Source organism: Ochotona curzoniae, unplaced genomic scaffold, assembly GCF_017591425.1.
Source record: "Ochotona curzoniae isolate NIBS_2020 unplaced genomic scaffold, NIBS_Ocur_1.0 contig_1014, whole genome shotgun sequence".
Taxonomy (NCBI): Eukaryota; Metazoa; Chordata; class Mammalia; order Lagomorpha; family Ochotonidae; genus Ochotona; species Ochotona curzoniae.
Genome location: NW_024464920.1, coordinates 15,750,529 through 15,770,245, shown reverse-complemented (window position 1 = coordinate 15,770,245; position 19,717 = coordinate 15,750,529). Strand labels below are relative to the sequence as shown.

The 19,717-nt window shown below is 37.0% G+C and overlaps 1 protein-coding gene across 1 annotated transcript in view; it reads right to left on the bottom strand.

Moving 5' to 3' along the window:
- Positions 1-19,717, bottom strand: part of CEP290 (centrosomal protein 290) — a 69,504-nt gene that overhangs the window by 39,141 nt on the left and 10,646 nt on the right. Inside the window, exons 12-26 of the mRNA XM_040981100.1 lie at positions 16,957-17,079; positions 16,192-16,315; positions 11,860-12,032; positions 11,082-11,244; positions 9,344-9,444; positions 9,184-9,271; positions 8,144-8,256; positions 6,523-6,607; positions 5,887-6,029; positions 5,175-5,339; positions 4,665-4,814; positions 2,983-3,098; positions 2,220-2,322; positions 1,904-2,134; positions 323-496 (exon numbers count right to left, since the gene is read on the bottom strand). Of these exons, the coding sequence (XP_040837034.1) occupies positions 323-496; positions 1,904-2,134; positions 2,220-2,322; positions 2,983-3,098; positions 4,665-4,814; positions 5,175-5,339; positions 5,887-6,029; positions 6,523-6,607; positions 8,144-8,256; positions 9,184-9,271; positions 9,344-9,444; positions 11,082-11,244; positions 11,860-12,032; positions 16,192-16,315; positions 16,957-17,079 (2,052 nt within the window). The remainder of the gene's footprint in view (positions 1-322; positions 497-1,903; positions 2,135-2,219; positions 2,323-2,982; positions 3,099-4,664; positions 4,815-5,174; positions 5,340-5,886; positions 6,030-6,522; positions 6,608-8,143; positions 8,257-9,183; positions 9,272-9,343; positions 9,445-11,081; positions 11,245-11,859; positions 12,033-16,191; positions 16,316-16,956; positions 17,080-19,717) is intronic.

The window sequence follows — 19,717 nt, the reverse complement described above, 5'->3', positions numbered from 1 at the left end:
TCAGTCTTTAAGGAAAGGAAAAATTATGGCCTCATCTACGAAAATCAAGTCATTTATATCTACCTCAAAATAAAAGAGATTCATCTCACTTATAACATGCAAGAACATTAGAAAATGGCCTAGGTGAAATCATTCTATTCTACACCAATGATCAGAGCAATCATACTGATATTCAAATCCTAAATGTTTAAATTTTAAGTTATAACTACAATGTACATAAACAGAGGCAAACTGAAATAAATTAAAATCAGCAAAAATTCTCCCACATGATCATCAAAGAAAAATTACTGATGTTCAAAGATCAAGAATTAGACAAACTTACCTCTAGCTGTTCCAAGTTACTTGCTCTTTGAACAAGCATATTGTCCTTCTGTAAGATGTCCCTGTACTTGGCAGTCAGCTCATTGTATTGCTTATTGGCCAGTTCTAGTTCAGATAAAGAAACACTGTTGTCTAGAACTTTTTGGAGAGCTGCAATCTTGAAAATGGCCATTTCCTGCATGAATAGGATATATTGGATTACAATGGTGAATTTATTTCAGGTGAAGCAAGAGCCACTTTTGAGGAGATTGCACATGAAAACGCAACTGAAAGCAAAGCAGATTTTAGAACAATTAAAATATATAAGAGGTACCACCTAAGAAAAAAACAGAAAAAATAGTACTGGAATTATTAAAGGTGAATATTTTTATAATTTATGTCATTGTAAAAAAAAATTCAATTTGAGAGAGTGTAATGAACAGTATCAATATCCTTCCCATATTTTGAATTTTTTATTTCTGTTCAAACTCTTTCACTACTGCCTATCTCTGAACATTTCACGGTGGTGACTAACAATAACTTTAGTCTTGGGGCTGGTGTAATGGCTCAACTGGCTAATCCTCCCCCTTCAAGCATGGCATCATATATGGGCGCAGGCTCATGTCCTGGGCTGCTATATTTCCTATCTAGATCCTTGCATGTGGCCTGGCAAAGCAGTGGAGGATGGCCCAAGTCCTTGGGATCCTGCATCCACATGGGAGACTCGAAGGAGACTCCTGCATTCTGATCTGCTCAGCTCCATCATTGAAGTCACTGGGGAGTGAACCAGTGGATGGAAGATTATTCTGTCTCTTCTTCTCTCTGTAAATCTGCATTTCTAATGAAAATAAATAAATCTTAAAAGCCACATCACACACAGCTAGTTCCAAAAATGGCACAGAAACATTAAGAAAGCCCAATCATCCAAATACCAATCATTTGGGGTGACAGACTCCAGTTTCTGAGCCAAACAACATGTAGGCCAACAGTGCCAGGACAGTGAGTGCACATGCCGAAGCTCCCAAGGCCATGGTCCAATCTAAGAAAGTTAAGCCTACAAACTCAGACTGTCACAGTCAAGCTTGGCCAAGTTGCCTACATTGTCCACCACAAACTTAGGAAGTATGCCTGTGCCTACATTGTCAAGGGTCTTAGGCTGTCCTAGCCAAAGATTAAGGCAAAGACCAAGACTGACTCAGTGCTCAAATCAAGGGTACAATTCTGACTGAAAGTAAGGCAAGGCCCTAGGCCCAAAGCAGCCCAAGGCTCCTGTCCACACCGAGGCCTAGGCTGTCTGCACCTGCAACTACAGTCTCAGCTCCTGCTCAGGCTCCCCTGACAGCCACCCAGTCCCTCAGGAAGGCTCTGCGATGCGGGCTTTATCTGGAGGACGGGAGGACTGGTGTGACCTCTGGGCTGCTGTCTGCAAAGGCCAGTGTCCCCTTTTAATGCTGTGCACGTAAATCTGAGAAAAAAATCTCATAGAGAAAAATAATATACATGCACACATACACACTGAATGACTAATCTATGTGACGAGGTTGATATTCAACTTCTTACACACTTGAAAACTTTTAGAGTCAAAAACAAAAGCCAGATGTACCTTAAATCTTTGCAAACATCCAATTTTTTCGCAAACTTCAGCTTCCATTGACATCAATTCATTCTTTTGTTTGCTGTTTTCTTTTCTAAGTTGCCGTTCCATTTCTACTAATGTTGTGTACTGCCTTATGAGTGACTTTTCATTTACTTGTAAGACTGTGAGCTTTCTACTATTTTCTGAAAGTGTTTTCTTCATTTCATCTGAATCCATCTGAAGAGCATTCAGTAAATTCTGTACATACAAAAAAATATTCTTTATTGACTCTAGCCATCCTGGTTTATGCATTATATGTAACTACTGAAAGTGTTATACTCACATTATATTCTTTTACTTTTATAGCATCTTGTTGAATTTGATCCTCGAGTTTTTTCTTTTCTTCTTTAATTGCTTCAGATTCTGTTTTCCAGGTCTCCTTTTCACTAAAACAAAACCAACAGAAGATAAAGACAATAAAAATAAGCACAAAATGCCTAACCAACTGACAATTTCAGATGATACAAATCTACAGGTTTTTTTTTTTAAGATTTTAGCACTGGCATTGTGGCATAACAAGTAAAGCTGCCATCTGCAACCCTAGCATCCCATCCAGGTGCTGAAGCCCCCACAATTCAGCTCCCTGTTAACGGCCTAGGAAAAGCAGTGAGAGATCTAGAAGAATCTCCTGGCTCCTGGCTATGGACTGGCCTAGTCCCAGCTGTTGCATCCATGCTGGGGAGTGAAACAGTGAATGTAAAATCTCTGTCTCTTTCTCTCTAGGTACTTCTTTTTCTCTCTCTGCAACTCCACCTGTCACATATATAACCTTTATAATACAGATAAATAAAACAGGTTTTTAAAGGACATAGAATTTCAATTAGAAAGAACGAGTGAGAGATATGTTGTAAATCATAGTGACTAGAGCTAATAATAATATATTGCATACTTGAAAATTGCTGACTTTCAAAATAAGTGAATACATTTTTATGGGTTAAAAAAACAGGGAAAGAGGAAGGAACAAGCCAAAATATCTGAATTCTCAAGTTATTTTCAATATGGTCAAATACATTTGTACAGTTTTGCAAACATCTATACCTCAGTACCTTAAGTATTCTTTATACAATAAGCTTTGCTGGTGACGAATTACTGCAAATTTTCTATTATAGTCTTCCAGAGAATCTTCTAAATTCTTCAACTTGCATTCTTTATTTTCAAGTTCCTAAAAATTGTTTTAGATGTAAAAACTTAAAAATCATCAGCACATACTTTTAATTTGGACATATAAATTCATATTATAAAATTATAAAAATAGAAATAAAAGAGAAAAATCATACAATTTTTAAGTAGCACTGACATTTCCATGACTTCTGAGCATTTTAGTTTTAGGCATATGGAATAAGGTAATGCGCATGAACAGGAAGTACTATCCCACAGAGAAACTCATTGTTTCCATATTAGCAGTGCAAACACACAAACCATCAGCAAGCATTTATCACATAAAAACAAACCTGTATGAAATAAACCAGAGTTACAAACTTACCTCCAATCACTCAGATACACTCCCATTTGTGAAAATATAATTTCATACACCTCCGTTCAAATGATCCTTTTAAAGTGTTTGAAGATGAAGAAATTGAAACTTAAAATAATTAAATAACTTACACAGCATCCATTAGAACTCACTAATTGATCCAAGGCAATGTTACACCAAGCACATACGCCGAGCGCCTTTCATTTACGCAGAACCAGCACATGTTGTCGGACTCCAAAAGCCTTGCTCCCTCCACCCCTTTCTGCTGCTTTAGCACAGAATCCGAGTGCCTATTGGTCACTTTAGACAAGTCTTCACATTTCCCAGGAGTACACACTAATCAACCATAATGCTTCTCTTATTTTTTATTACAGGATGGATAAATATAAAATGGCAATGTGAAAAGGCCATTACTTGCTAAAAGCAGCCCTATCCTGTAAGAGACCTAGAGAATTTCAGAGTGCTAAAATTAGACATTTAAAAGCAGTGTTATTACAACACACATTACAATGTTCTGATAACTGACTCAAGTTGTCCCTACCTTACCTGGATAGCACAGAAATTCCAATAATCATTAAAAGATAATCTAATTACCAAATATAAGACAATTTTTGATAATCCGCTCATGAACCAATCAATTCACCAATGAATCAACTAGGAGTAGGAAATGGTGAAATCATAGGTATTCAAACATGAAATAACAAAATGAAAAACATCCTTAATGGGGGCTGTTCAAAAATGGCCATGATTCAGAGAACAAAGCAGAGACACCAACACAGGGCAAGATGAAGGGCATACTTTGTAACACGCAGATACATTAAAGGACATTTTACAGCATTAAGGAAAGAAAATTAGGCACGTTTATGTAAAAGTTTTTTCCTGCAGTTAACACACATAAATGGAACAACTCTACTCACAATGTTAAAAATTCTGACTGCTTTAGTCTCTCAGAACTCTTTTCAAAAAAGCAATAAATAAAATTGTCCATCTGATTTGCGTTTCAGTTTTTCAGAGTACCTGCTTGTTGCTTCACACGTCAGTCACATTTCAAACAAATGACACGCGTGCATGCAGGGCATATGAAACTGACTCTCATACGAACCAATGGTAAAAACTGTTTATATATATCTTCCCTTATATCAAAATTTTAAAATATATCCAGCATTAATAGTCTGAGGAGCAAAAGGAATACATAAAGAGTAAATTAAAAAACATACTACCCAGGAGTTTTGATATTCACATGTAAAACAGTACCTGTAAAAGATGTATTAAATATTCATTCTGAGAATTGATGATATTGGCACTAGATGGCGCTATCCCCTCAGGTAAGTCTACTCCTTTAAAAACCACATTGGAACTTTTGGACTGTTGTAGTAGACTGGTTTCTTTTTCAAGATGATCTATCTGTAAACAAAAAATTCAGAATCCGGCTCACAACTGTGAAATCCAAAGAAAGACAAACTAAAATGCAGCAATTTACATTTCATGATTTTCCTAGTGCATACTTTTCACAAGATACAAATGTGGCTGCCCTGCCAAAAATTACTTATACTTTTCTATTTAGAAATGCCTTCAAACTCCTGTATCTGTTTAACATTAAAAGCAATTAAGTTTCTAATTAATGTCATAAGCAAAATCCCGTTTCCTTAGAGCTAACATAATTAACTCCAAAGACATTTTCTCACAACAGTCTCTAAACCCATATTAAAAGTTTCCCATCACCATTCTTAGGGTTAGCATTTTTTTATTTCCCCAAATCCTTACCTTTAAATTTGCTTTTGCCAACTGTTGAGAATAATTTATAGCCTCTTTCCGAGACTGTCTGAGCTCCTGTCTTAATTCTTCATTCCTTCCAGTAAGTTGATCAACTTGGGCTTTCAAATGCAGACTGGCATCAAAGATTCCTTCTGCACTCTTTGATTCTATAGCCTAGTGTTTTTATGTATCGGAAATATGATAAAAGCAGAGAAAATCAAATTGTATACCACATTTGCTTCATGATCTCTAATTCTCCAATAACAGCATAAATATGTACCTATATCTCACACACACACATACACATACTTAGACATAGTCATACTCCCCAAGAAATGCATCGAAGACAACTGTTAAGTATAAAATAAACACAGAAAAAGGAATATAGGATACAAATAAGGCAATTGAAGCAAAAGCAAAACTAATCTACTCAGAACTGTGTTTAACTTCCCAGCAAATAGTAAAAGTGAAGATTTTAGACATTCAGCAAATCTCCAAAATAAAAGAAAGAAAAAGAAAGAGATACACACGAACAGACAAAATCAGGTGAAGATCAAACATGAAGAGAAAGTATTGAAAACAGCCAGAGAAAAATTACACATTGCAGACATGACAACATTTCAACCAACTGCAGGTACCTCATCAGAAACCATGGAGACCAGTACACATCCTTAAAGTGCTGAAGGGACGGGAGGTGATTAGCATGAAAAAAATGACTTACATTAACTAGTCTCTCCAGACTTGGGATGATCAGAGATGCCTCTCCTCCAGTAACATCAGGATCTTTCTGCATTTCCTTAATGGCTTGCAGTATTTCTTTCATGCCTTCTTCAAGTTGCTTATTTTCTTCAACTAACTGTTTTACTGCAATTAAAGATTTTTCTGATTGGATGATCTTTTTCACAATTCACACCATGACACAAAGATGATGAACAATTTACACAGAGAAAAAATTACCACCAGAAAAATTTAAATGAAGAAAAAAAATTCATCTATAAAGCTAACATGAACAGATCTAGTTAGTGTCTCACAGCTGAAATACACTGTAAGCATATCTGTTCCATAACTTAAAACTTACTGAATGTTAGCAATCTTTTAAATGTGAATACCTAACCACTTTAGAGGCCAACAAATAAAACCCAGATATAGATCTTCAAAAAAAAAAAAATTGACTACCAGTTTGTGACAATGAACTAGCAAAGCAAATCAACTGGATGAGACAATTAAGTATACAGATAACAGAAGGAATTAGAACAGATTTAAAAACTTTCAAACTTTTCTGATCCATAAGTTTAAATACAGGAATTCAAAAAGGTATAGAGGTATAGATCAGAAATAAGAAACAAAAGACACTTACATTTATTCTGAAACTTGCCTATGACTGTCCTACATCTTTCCAAATCTCTTTCCTTTTCGATGAGTTCTCTTGACAGCAATTCATTCTGAACAACACACAGAGAATAGAAATGATTTTTTGAAAATAAATATGACCACAGTGTATACTTTTCCGGTTTAAAAAAAAATTTGATCCAGTAAGAAATAATACAATTTAAAAAGCTACAGAGACATAGAAGAACACAAGCATAAAGGCACAGCACATGGTGGTGATCCTCCCTCCTGCTCCCTCCCCAACCTCCGCAGCCAAAGGGAGGCACTGGACGGGCCTTCAGTGTGACAGGAATCGTTCAGTCGTCTGCCTTGACACTACCTGCTCTGCCTGGCTTCTGCACCGTTCAAGCTCTATTTCTACATTTCTACTCTCTGCTTCTTTGATGAATAAATCCTGTGCTATGACTTCTTTCTGAAGAAACATTCAATAAATTAGGCAAATTCATAAAACCTACATCAAATATATTGCATTTTTGGATGAAAAAAAAACAGAATGTGTGTAAAATAGAGTACAAAAAAAATCTCATTTTTTAGTAAAACATTGTTAGCAAAGTTGCAATAATGGAATTCTAGAAATGATAATAATAATTAGAAGGAGAAGAAAAACAAAAAAGGAAAAGTCACTAGGAGGAAAGGTCACCTGAGGTCTAAGAAACACTAGCTCTCCTGCGGCTGTTCTGTAAGCTTGTCAGGTCGATCTACCTGAGTTAACTTTGTGCAGTTATAGTAATCGGCCCAGGATCTGGAAGGTTAACTTCACGTTCACTTTTTTACAATTCCTGTTTGTGTGGGTATTTTACTTTTTCTTACACCCTCTTTCAAGCTGACATCAACTTACTTTGCTTGGGTGTGAACCTGTTCATCTTCTGATGCCACTACTTTCTGACTCCTCAGTGTCTGCTACATCATCACTAATTGGCTGACAAAATATTGCAGATCTTTTCCTAAGTGATAACTTTCTTGTTAAATCTGAAGCTGTTGATGGGGCTTGAAAAGATGGATCGTTTTCTGTTTCCACTTAGTCTTCTCTCGGGCTTGATGATTTCGTGAACCTTTCTTCACACGCTCATCAGAAAGAGAATATGAATAGTCGTCTATTTCTCCTTGGCTCTCCCTACGAATGGCACTCATGATTCTAGAGTTTTCAAAGGTTGCAGATGCAGTGCTTTGAAAATCTCTCTTACTGTAATAGTTTCTGCAGTTACATTATTATCTTTTGCTCGCATGCATGAAGGATGTCTAGTTAAAGACATGAAATGATCCACTCCACTTCCTATATTATGATGAGTTTCAGACGACCTTGACTCAGATCCTAGAGACTTATTTTCCTCTGGCTCACTCTGATTTGACTGTGGAATGCTGAATGACAGTCTCCTACGCAGCATCTCTATTGGATCTGAACTCCTAATTTGTATTTAGAGTAAATAATGTCTCATTAATCAACCTTGGCATCAACAGGTCATTGAAAGTAAAAAAGACATTTTTTCCTGCTTACTTAACTGCAAACATGTTCAAAATAACATAACGGAGAAAGAAATGAAAGCATCAAAAAATTTGTGTCTTTGTAATAGTGATATTTTATTGTTTACCTTTGACTGCATTTCACCCATACTTCTAAGGCTTGTGAAATCCAATTTTCTTTCCCCTATTCTATATTCTTGGGGAAAGCTTTCAGATAGGTTCAAGTCTTCAGTGGTTAACCCTACATTAAAAAAATTTAAGAAAAAAAAAATTTTAAATCAGTTTTAAATTCTTAAAATTGGGATCAAGGTTGGGATCAAAACAAAAGGTAGAATAACGGTTTCCCAAGTCTTTGATCTTCGTGTAGCAAATACACTCTTCTGGTTCATCTCACTTTTAAGAATGCAGTAGTAATATGAAAAGTTCATCTGAATTTTATTTTCTTTGTACATTCTACATCAAAATTGTCAATGGTACATAAGCCAAGTAAATGCTAACCGCTAATAATAAGCAAATTGGTTATTGCCATAACAGACTGTAAATTTCACTTTTCTAGAACATTTTTGATATATAGTGGAAACCACAATGCTAAAAATATCATCTCCTACTGTTCATATATATGTATCAGTGGACGCGGGCCATGTGAAAAAAATAAATTCCTTCTCCTAGTCCTTTTACAAAACAAACACTACAAGGGCTATTATATAGCTTATCTGCTCTGTTTAAATTAAGGAAGAAAAAAAATTTAAAGCAACAGGTGATATCCTATAAATTACTTTCATTTAGTTTAGGATAATTTGCCAAAAGTGTTTTTGATACCTAGCTTTTAAGGAAAAGGGAAAACACCAAGACATCAGCTTGTGAGGTCTAATTATAAGAACACGGTGACGTATCTAGAAACTATATCAACTACAGCATTACAAACTCAACGTCTGTGATTCCAAGGAGGATGGCTTTGTTCACTTACTTTTTTCACTTTCTCTTTTTTTAAGATATTATTTCAGACTCAAGCTTGAACAAACACACATTATTCCTATTTTCAAACTGCTACTACTTCAATTTATTAATCCTGATAATATAGCAGAAATATTTCTAATATATAGAAATTTCAGCTTCAGGGAACTCATTCCTGAATAAGTTTCTAATGGTCTGGAATAACTGAGGGTACCTGAAGTTACACTTCTTTTTCCTCTTTCTTGAGCCATTTGACGGATTTTTTTTTTCAGATCAAGTCGTTCTTCCTCTAGACTTTCAATCTGAAAAGTGCAAATTATTAGTATTCCTCCTTAATTTAACCAATAATACACTCAATTAAATACAACACTTGCCTCTTTCAAAAGAATCTGGTTTTCAGCTCTATACTGCTGCTGTTTTAACCTCTTACTGTTTCTAAATTCTGTTAAATCAATCATTGTCTTTGGTTCAAGACCTAAAATACAAAGCGACAGAATTAAAGGTTTAATAAAATATTCAAATGCAATGCAAAAACGTTGCACACCACCAAGCAACTAGATACCAGTCATTAAGCCAGTATTATAGAATAACAGAAAACTCGCTGTGCAAGATTCTTCTTGCCATGTAAATGAAGTTAAAAAGCTATTAAAATTATTAATGAAAATCCCGAGAAAAACATTCCCAGGATATTTTTCACCATGTGATGCTATTTTAAATATTCTGTAACAGAATCTATTATTGAAAAAATATATAATATAGATATAAATATTAATTTAAAAATCAATTTTATTGATTATGAGTTTTATAGTGTGGCTGTTGCCTAACCTGCTATCATTAAACAGCTATACTGTAAAAACCACCTATTAAAAAGGTCTAATATATGTGATTACAAACCAAATCTTAGGATCTTTTGAAAAAATATTTCTGGTATTTTTGAATACTGCTATTGAGAAGTCAACTGCAGATTCCTAGATGTCCCCTGAAAGGTCAATTTCAAGTGACATTTAATGTACACTCCCAATACAATAAACCAATTATCAGATACTTTTCACAAATCATATGTATAAAATATTTTCTTTTCCTTGCTTTATAGAAAAGTTTTCCAAACAGTCATTTTAACTCTAAGAAAGCATGACTTGATATTTAGTAATTATAATGAATTTAATATGTAGGGTTTTATTTTTTTTTTTTAATTTTTAAAAAGATTTTATTTATTCTTATCAGAAAGGTAGATTTACAGAGAGAAAAATCTTCCATCTCGGGGTTCACTCCTCAAGTGACCATAATGACCAGAGGTGAGCTGATCCAAAACCAGGAGCCACAAGCCTCTTCTGGGTTTCCCACATGAGTGCAAGGTTGCAAGGCTTTGGGCTGTCCTCCACTGCTTTCCCATGCCACAGGCAGGGAGCTCAAAGTGGAGCAGCCGGGATACAAAGCGGCGTCCATATGGGATCCTGGCGACTGCAAGGTGAGGACTTTAGACACTAGGTCACTCTACCAGGCCCAATTTTTATTTTTTCAAAGAAGGAATTTAGATTGAACAATAAAAGTTACCACTCAAATTAGTAATATTCACTAATGAATTACTATAAAATCATACTTCTGAGTTATATTTATGAATTATTTTTTAGGATGAATGTAGAGCCTGTACTCAACCAAAGTGAAACTTAAAGCAGCCTCAACAACTGTCAGAAGCTGCAAGTCTTAAAAGATTTCTCTTGTACTTCTACTGCTGAATGGTCTCATGAATTCATCTGGAACAATAGCATTTGCAAATTCAGCTGGGCTATACAATTGCTACTTTCGTTCAAAAACAGTCTCTAAGTTCTTACACGTAGTAACACATAGGCTTTCACTTATTAAACAATCTGTAATTATTGAGAAGACATTAGAATTAATAAAGCAAGTGTTAAGGCCTACCCGCCTACCATCCAAACCAATGAAATCTCTATTCCATTTCAATCAGAAGATACATTTTCTTTCACTTTAAATATTTTTCTAGAAATATATATTTCAAAAAAATTAAAGAAGTTGAAAATAATACTAAAGAAATTAAAAAAAAAAAAACCTTGACAATTAAGGCTGAGAAAACAATCAGAGAAGCCAGCTTACCCAGTCGCTCTCTAAGGGCCTCATTTTCATCCAAGATGTCATTGATCTTCAATTCAAGTTTATTTATTTCCTTTGTCAATTCTTCAATCTCTCGATCTCTTATTTTAATTTGATTTTTACAATTCTTTATTTCAGCAACAGCTTCTTCTAAACCATATATTCCCTAAAAAATATTCAAACTATTTTAAACATAGCATGGTAATTTGAAGTAATTTAGGTTCATAAGTCTAATAAGAAAAATACAACATCTGGGATATCTATCACTATTTTTTCTAGCACTTTTATAAAGTATATCCAGTAATAATAATAATACAGGTAGACGGAACAGTTGAAACTTCTCAATGTAACATACTAACAGCAAACTGATTCAGAAAGTTCCATACAAAACTCGTAACAAAATGCTGCAAAAGAACATACCAACAACACCAACAGAACATGTAAATTAGTGGATTATTTGGTTGTAATCATAAATATAATAAGCAAGAAGCAGTTTGCAATAACAGTAGGCAACACAATTGTCTGTCATCAATTTTGTCAAAATATCAAGTGGAGTCACATCTAAGTGGTGGTACAATGGACACAAAACAAAGGCTCAAATCCTGCTGCCTCACCAAAGCTGATGATCTGGGGGAAATGCCTTGAACAAATTAATTAGGATAACCCTTATTTTAAGTTAAGTAACGTTCCTAAAATGGTACTCAGTTAAGAGCACCGAACAGCCTGTGAGCAGCCAGAATCATCCTCTAAGATCCTTGATTGACAGGATAAAAATACATACCGATTCATAATCTTTTAATCGCTTCAAAGCCTCAACTAATTCTTTATCCTTTTCCCTAGCATCAGCCTCAGCCAGCTCAGCTGTTCTCTCAGCCTCCTTCATTTTCTCTTCTAAAATCTGTAGCTTTGATTGAATTTTCATATAATGAGTCTGATGATAAAGAGTAGAAGCACCTACAGGGTAAAACAAAATTAACGGATTAACTCTACTGACTGCATTCGCTGAAGGAAGTAAATCCGATATAAGGAGAGGCATAGCAAGGTACTAACAGAGCATCCTTAACGTTACCATTTTATATTTTTAAAACAAATGTTTCTTTTGGTTTTATTAAGAAAATTAAAAAGCGAAGCTTGGTAAAGTTATCTTAGCTGAAGCGGCAAGGATTCCAGAAGGCTGTGAAACACGGCCGTGTGATGACTGATAATTGAGGGCACTGACTGCTACTCCTGATGCTGAGATTCCCTGTTCTCCACTGTAATAGAGCTATGGAATCTTAGCAAGACATATGGCCTCTTGAAATAGACACAAAATTTCCAAGTACGCTCCAGCAGCTGCAAACTATAGATACAAAGGTCATGTGCAAATTTCAGGAAGATCTTATTGATCTAAAAGCAGAGCTGCAGAGACAGAGAAGGTGAAACAGACTCAGAGATCTTCAATCCATTGTGCACATCCCAAATAGTTGCTGCAGCTGCATCTGAGCCATGCTGAAGTCAGGAGGCAGGAACCCCATCCTGGGCTCCTATGTGGTTGATAAACATCTGTCACTTTCCCAGGCTCATAAGCAGGGAGCTGTGTCAGAAGCAGAGCAGCTGGGACTCAATCAGCACTTCCAGGATGTCATTTCCCTAAGAGGTGGCTTAATATACCACACCAAAATGCCAGAAGGAAAAAAAAGATCTCTTAAAGATTTCCATATGGGCACCGCTTCTAACCCCGGCAGCCTCACTTCCCCTCCAGCTCCCTGCTTGTGACCTGGGAAAACAGTGGAGGACGGCCCAAAGCCTTGGAACTCTGCATCCACATGAGAGACCTGGAGGAAGTTCCTGGCTCCTGGCTTCGGATCAGAGTAGCACCAGCCATTGCGGTCGCTTGGGGAGTGAATCATCAAACTGAAGATCTTCCTCTCTGTATGTCTGATTTTGCAATAAAAACAAATGTTTTTTTTTAAAAAAAGGATTTCTTTATCTTATTTAAAGGGCAGAGTTACACACAAAGATAGGAAGGAAAGAAAAAGAGGAAGAGGGACAGGGAGAAGAGACGGAGATCTTTCTTCTGCTGGTTCACTTCCCAAGTGACCACAGTGGCCAGGGTTTAGTCAGTCTTAAGTAAAGCCCTAAGAGCTTCATCTGGGCCTTCCATGGGGATGGCAGAGGCCCAAATATACGGGTCACCTTCCACTGCTTTCTCAGTCGCATTAGCAGGGACCTGGGTCTCAAGTGGAGCAGCAGGGATTTGAACTGGCACCCATATGGATGAGCAGCAGCACGGGGGCAGCTTAAGCCACTATACCACAATAACATTGCCCAGAAAATATTTTTTTTTAAAGGAGAGGGAATGTTTCTCTTTCTTTCTTCCTGCTAGTTTGAATATGGGTATGAAAGCTATCAATCATTCCTTTTAGGACATCAGATGGAAACCACACTGTTGAGGTAGGTAAAATCATAACGTAGGGTGCCACTAAAACTTGCTATTTATACAGCCGTTACACTGTTCAACTAGTTGTTTCAATTTTGCTTTTTTTTCCCTATCATTTACAAGTGAATATAACCCTAACAACAACAAAATCCCTAAATCTCTAGTTGTTTTTTATCCCTAAAGTGTTGCCAGTTTAAAATACAGCATTTCTGTTAGTTCAAAATCTCTTAATATCCTCTCTCACATACATAACAAACATGTAGACAGCATGCATTTACACTAGATGCACTCAAGTAAAAATGTGAGATCATATACATTTTCTAAGAAATTAACCCTGCTCTCTGGAACTAACACCACAGCTGTGCAAAGGCTGAGATACTCCCCAAGGTCTATTCTCCCCTTCTTACGTAGAACTCCACAAGCAACACTACACTCGCCTGCCATATGCTCTTTGCTTCTTGCCCACTCTTCCTCTAAAATTCCACTTGGGATGGGGTAGATGAAGTTAGACTGCCTAATTCTAGAGCATAACACAAGTGAGAAATAAATTTGCATCTTGATTTCTCCACTATTCTCCAGATCTCTGTATGTGCCATCTAAATCTAACCTGGGTTTAAAAGTTAAATCCATGCTCTGGAATTATCGAACACAGTCTAGCACACACACCTGCGAGCTTTAGGGATTAAGTGATCATTATGGACAGACAGACTGAAGTATCATTACATAGGACCTCTTCCTTATTTGACAGCAGAAATTAACTGGTACTTCTCCTGATGACTGGAATGTGAGAAACGTTAATCAGTCTTTTAAAGCAGTTTAAACTACTGCCAATGTATTCTAACAAATACAATAAGCACAAATAGAAAAATATGGAGATCAAGCTGGTTCTTGACACTGATTATAACATACATATTACCTACGTCTTCACCCCGACCATTCTATATCTTTCTCTAAGCCACATCCTCACATTCAGCCTAGAACTCTGTTTCTTTCTTTACTAAAACCCAACAGCAACCAGAAGAGAACCTCTACAAGCCAGCACCGACATAATGTACACCCAGAACTCTACACCTCCGTCTTCCTTCCTGTAACTATGGATAAACTGTGTTGTTGAGACAAACTTGTCCACTGGTACACAAGGTTCCAGCACACTGCCTTCTCTAGCGCATCGTTCCCAAACTCTTTCCTTTGGAAACTGCTTCATTAATTAATCCATTGGTTTTTCACTTAATGGAGCCTTCCCATTGACCCAGATGCATGAGTTGTTTCTTACATCTTATAGAGAGGGGAAAAAATTTCCCTTTCCCTTTGTGCAGAGTCCTAAGAAGATCTCCGTATTTCCTCTCTCCACTCCCTCTCAACTCCTCCAGAGAAACAAGCAGCGATGGACACAGCTCCCATGGCTGTTGATTCTTCCTGGATGACACTGCTTTTGTGATGTTCAGCACTCTCTTTGCTCCTGCTTCCCTCCCGTGTCTGTGCCACTCCTTTGTGGTCTGCTCTGGTTCTTCTTCATCTCCCTAGCCCCCCAAGATGCAGTCTAAGACTGACTCTACATTTTTTTTAGCCTACATTCATTTCTTTGATGATCTTATCCAGCCTCATGACATCAAATACCACCCTCATGAAGATGGTTCCCAAATTTTATCTTGAGGTTAGTTCATGCTTCTGAACTCCAGGATTTTGTATGTAAGTGTCAACTCAGCATCCAGATTTGGGTATCTAACAAGCATCTGAAAATTAATATGTCTAAAACTAAAGTACCTGGTTACCTCTAAATCTGATTATACTACAACACTATCCAGTATTTATCACAACCAAAGGTACTGGAAACTTCGTCCCACATCCAACAAACAGAATCAACTCTTGGTTATCTTCTTAATGTACCCAGAACTCGTAACTAATAATTTCATTGTTACCATCATGCTCTAAGTCATCAACATCTCTCTGTGATTATTAAAATAGTTCTTTACACCTCCCCACCTTTTCCTTACGACTGTCCTACAAGTGATTTCCTTTTACTGTCCCATTTGCTCACAGATTCCAGCTGGTTCACATTCCTGCTTCACTTTCTTTGAATTCATTCCCACTGCCTAGAGCTATTGACACATTTCACTCCCTCATTCCCTTTAAGTTCTTGCTCAATTATCTCCTCAGTTAAGCCTTTGCCTCATAATCTAAATCTCTTTCTCCAACACTGCTACCATCATAACACTTAAAAATACACACAAAGATGCTCTCCATCCTATTCATGCCTGCTTTTTAATCTTCAGGAATTTTCAGAAGAAAATGTCCAAGAAATTATCAAGAATAATTTAGTGTGCTCTGGTGAAATCACACCAGGCAGTGCTATGGAAACCTAACACGTGGGAGTCAGTGTGTCTGCAAACTGGCTGCTACTGCTGCTGCCATAGTCAAAGTTCCTCATGCTTTGAAAACTGTAAAAAGAATGCTAAATGAAGGCGCTGTATTATATCACCACGTATTGTTTATTTCATACAACTACTCATGCCATGCAATGTTCTTCAAAGGACAAAAATGCTACAAAATACATCTAAATATATGGCAACCAAAAACATCATGTACAATTTTTAAGCACAATAAAACAGAAATTTGAAACTCGATAACGTACTTGTATTTCATCTTAATAAAAAAATTTAATATAATTTATATATCTATAAAAGATTAAATTACCTTTGTTTCTTTGGAGTTCACTTTTCAAATCTTCAATAACAAAAGTATTCTTCTCCATTTCTTTCGTATACTGTTCCACTTGTTCTGTTAGCATCTTAATTTGACTATCTCGTTCCTGAATCCCCTAAAAAATATTTTTAAATATTACATATTTCTTGTTGAATATTAATATAGAATGGTTAGAAAAAAGAGTAAATCTGGTTTATTTCAAAAAAAATTGTAGAACACATTTCATTTGGGTAAAATTATTTCACTATTTGCACATATCTGCCCAAGGTCATCAGAAAAACAATCATGCAGCTTGAGGTGGAGTGAGAAGGAAGCAAACTGGCAATCTTGGATGGAAGCTTCCCAGAGTGACACTGCATGGCCAAGTCTGTGGTTAGCAAAGACGAGCCTGCGGCCATGCCCCCTGATAAAGCCAGGCTGCTGCGAGGTGGGCATTGACCAATGGCAAGTTCCGAGAGCTTGTTTACTGACATGCTTTAATGATAGCATATTGTGATATTTCAAATTCTGTTTGTAGGATTCTCTTATTCATTACTAACCAAAATAATGTATTACCCAGATGAGCTAATTATCTTCCTGACTCTAACCCTAACTTTAAACTTGCGTTTGTTTTACTGGGACTGGATGGTCTGAGGAAGTTCAGAAGGCCTTATCAGAGTACATACCATGAAATTAGGGGAGGTGAAGCAATAAGACACAGCAGAGTTGCAACTTTAACAAAACTGGTCAATAAGCCAAATTCTGAAAATGTTTTACCTGCTGTAGAGCCATGACATTACTTTTATCAGCATCCAGCTGGGCATTTTTAAGTTTCTCGTTGAGGTTATATAACATATGCTGATATCCAATAATCTCATCATCTTTAGAAGACAAAATTGACTAGAAACAGAGAATCCACAATTGGTTACATAAAAGGAAAGTCAACAAACTCCTCCTCATGTATACTACACAGCATATGCCATGGGGAGATTTAACAAAATATGTAAAATAGTTTTTGAAATGAAGTATCAGCAATTGTTGGTATAATGTGGGGTTTGTGTTTGTTTTTTGTTTTAGCAAACATAATCTGAAGTTCACCTAAAAAAGCATTCAAAATATACATTAAATTTTATCTTTCTTCAAATTCTATCTTTAAAAAAAACTTAAGATTTCAAAAAGGTATTTCTAATACAGAATGTTTCATGTATTCTCATACAATTGCAAAATCTTTGAGGCCCGGGGCAGTAGCCTAGCACTAAAGTCTTTTCCTTACACATGCCATGATCGCATATGGGGGCCAGCTTGTGTTCTGGCTGTTCCACTTCCCATCCAGCTCCCTGCTTGGGAAGGCAGTCTAGGATGGCCCAAAACCTTGGGACTCTGCAACCTCGTGCAAGACAAGGAGGAAGTTCCTGGCTTCTGGCTTCGGATCAACTCAGCTCCAGCTCTTGTGGCCACTTGGGGCGTGAATCAGTGAACGAAAGAACTTTCTTTTTCCCTACTCCTCTATGTGTATCTGACTTTCCAATAAAAAAAAAAAAAATCTTCAAAATAAATAAATAAATAAACCACCTTTGTGTGACTGATTTTTATTAAACATCAAAATACTAGTGAGAAGCATAGATTAACCTTTTCTTTTTGAAAAGCCTATTTTTTTTCTCTTTGTAATTTAATTGAAAAGCAGATCCGTGGATAGAGAAGGGAAGAGGTGAGAACCAACCAGTGGTTCACTTCCCAGTCATAACCGCTAGGCTGATTCAGGAGCTTGGAATCCCTCAGGGTCTTCCACCTGGGGAGAAATGCGCAAACACGTGGGCCATTTTCCACTGCTTTCTCAGGCAAGGGCCTGGATGATAACTGAAGTAACTGGAATTTAAACCAGCATCATCTAGGACGCTGGTGTCAAAGGAGGCAGCTGAAGCCACCGACCACAAAGATGGGAGATCATAAAGCACAAATATGTTATCCACCTATAAATCAAGTTGCAACTTTATTACACACACACTTTTTTTTTAAAGAATTAGACAAATTATTCCTAAAATTTGTGTAAAAAGGTTCATAAGAAGGATAGACATTTGCCTTTGAATTTTAGCCACTGGCTGGGTGCTTCCCAGCCTGCTGGCACTGTCAGAGTGATTAGTTTCAAATAGCAGCTCTGTTCCTACTCCTGGCTTCCTGCTAATGCGCATTCAGAGAAGGAGCAAGTGACAGCTCCTGTCATTAGGCGCCTGTCACCCAAACGAGACTGAATTGAGTTCTTGTTCCCAGTACTGTCCTAGCCCAGCTTGGGCCACCAAAAGGACATCAGGGAAGTGAGCCGGATGATGCGTGCTCTCTCCATGTGTACATATGTGTCTGTCTATTTCTCTGTCCCTCCAAGAAAAAAATAAAATTCCGGGCCCGGCGGAGTGGCCTAGCGGCTAAAGTCCTAACCTTGAACGCCCCGGAATCCCATATGGGTGCTGGCTCTAGCCCTGGGGGCTCTACTTCCCATCCAGCTCCCTGCTTGTAGCCTGGGAAAGCAGTTGAGGATGGCCCAGAGCCTTGGGAACCTATACCCGTGTGGGAGACCTGGAAGAAGTTCCTGGATCCTGGCTTCAGATCGACATAGCATCAGCTGTTGTGCTCACTTGGGGAGTGAATCATCGGACTGAAGATCTTCCTCTCTGTCTCTCCTCTCTGTGTATATCTGACTTTCCAATAAAAATAAATCTAAAAAAATTAAAAAAAATTTTTTTTTTAAAGATTATTTTTATTTTTTTCTTGAAGGCGGATATACAGGGAGAGACAGAGAGGAAGATCTTCCCGATGATTCACTCCCAAGTGACGCAACGGCGATACTATGCGATCCAGCAGAGCCTCTCGGTCTCCCACGGGTGCAGCCCAAGCTTTGGCGTCCCGTGCTTTCCAGGCCACAGCAGGGCTGAAGGAGCGGGCTGCGGATTAGACGCGCCGGATCCGGGTGCAAGGCGAGATCACTTGCCCACCGCCGGCCCAAAAAATTTAAAAATTTTTAAAAAAATTTTGAAAAATACATGTTCAAAAAAAATCTGAAAAACAAAACAAAAAAACAGCTTTTTCAAATCATGAAACACAACAATTAAAGTATACATAGTTAAGAAATAGGTAATTAAATTTAATAAAACAATTGAAAAATCAACTCAAATTCAACAGAATGTCTACATGTAAAAAAAACAAACTCTATTTCTGAAGAAAAAGGAGAAAAATCATCAATAAATGGAGCTTGGATAATGAATGTAATTTCACAGACTCTGCTTCCTCTGGTCAACCTTTCTCTACTGAAATTCTCAAAGGTTAATCTGACATGAAAAATCAGAGACAGCAAAACTAAGTAAACCCAGAACTTACACATAGATAGGAAGACACAGCAATTGTAAGTGACGGGGAAAAAATTAAGTTTTTAAATTACAAATACGTAGATTTGGAAGATTCAAGAACAAATAGGGAAGAGGATTACCTATGGCACAGCTTTAGACCTTTTCTCAGTAAGACATGTAACAATTAAAAAAAAACTCTT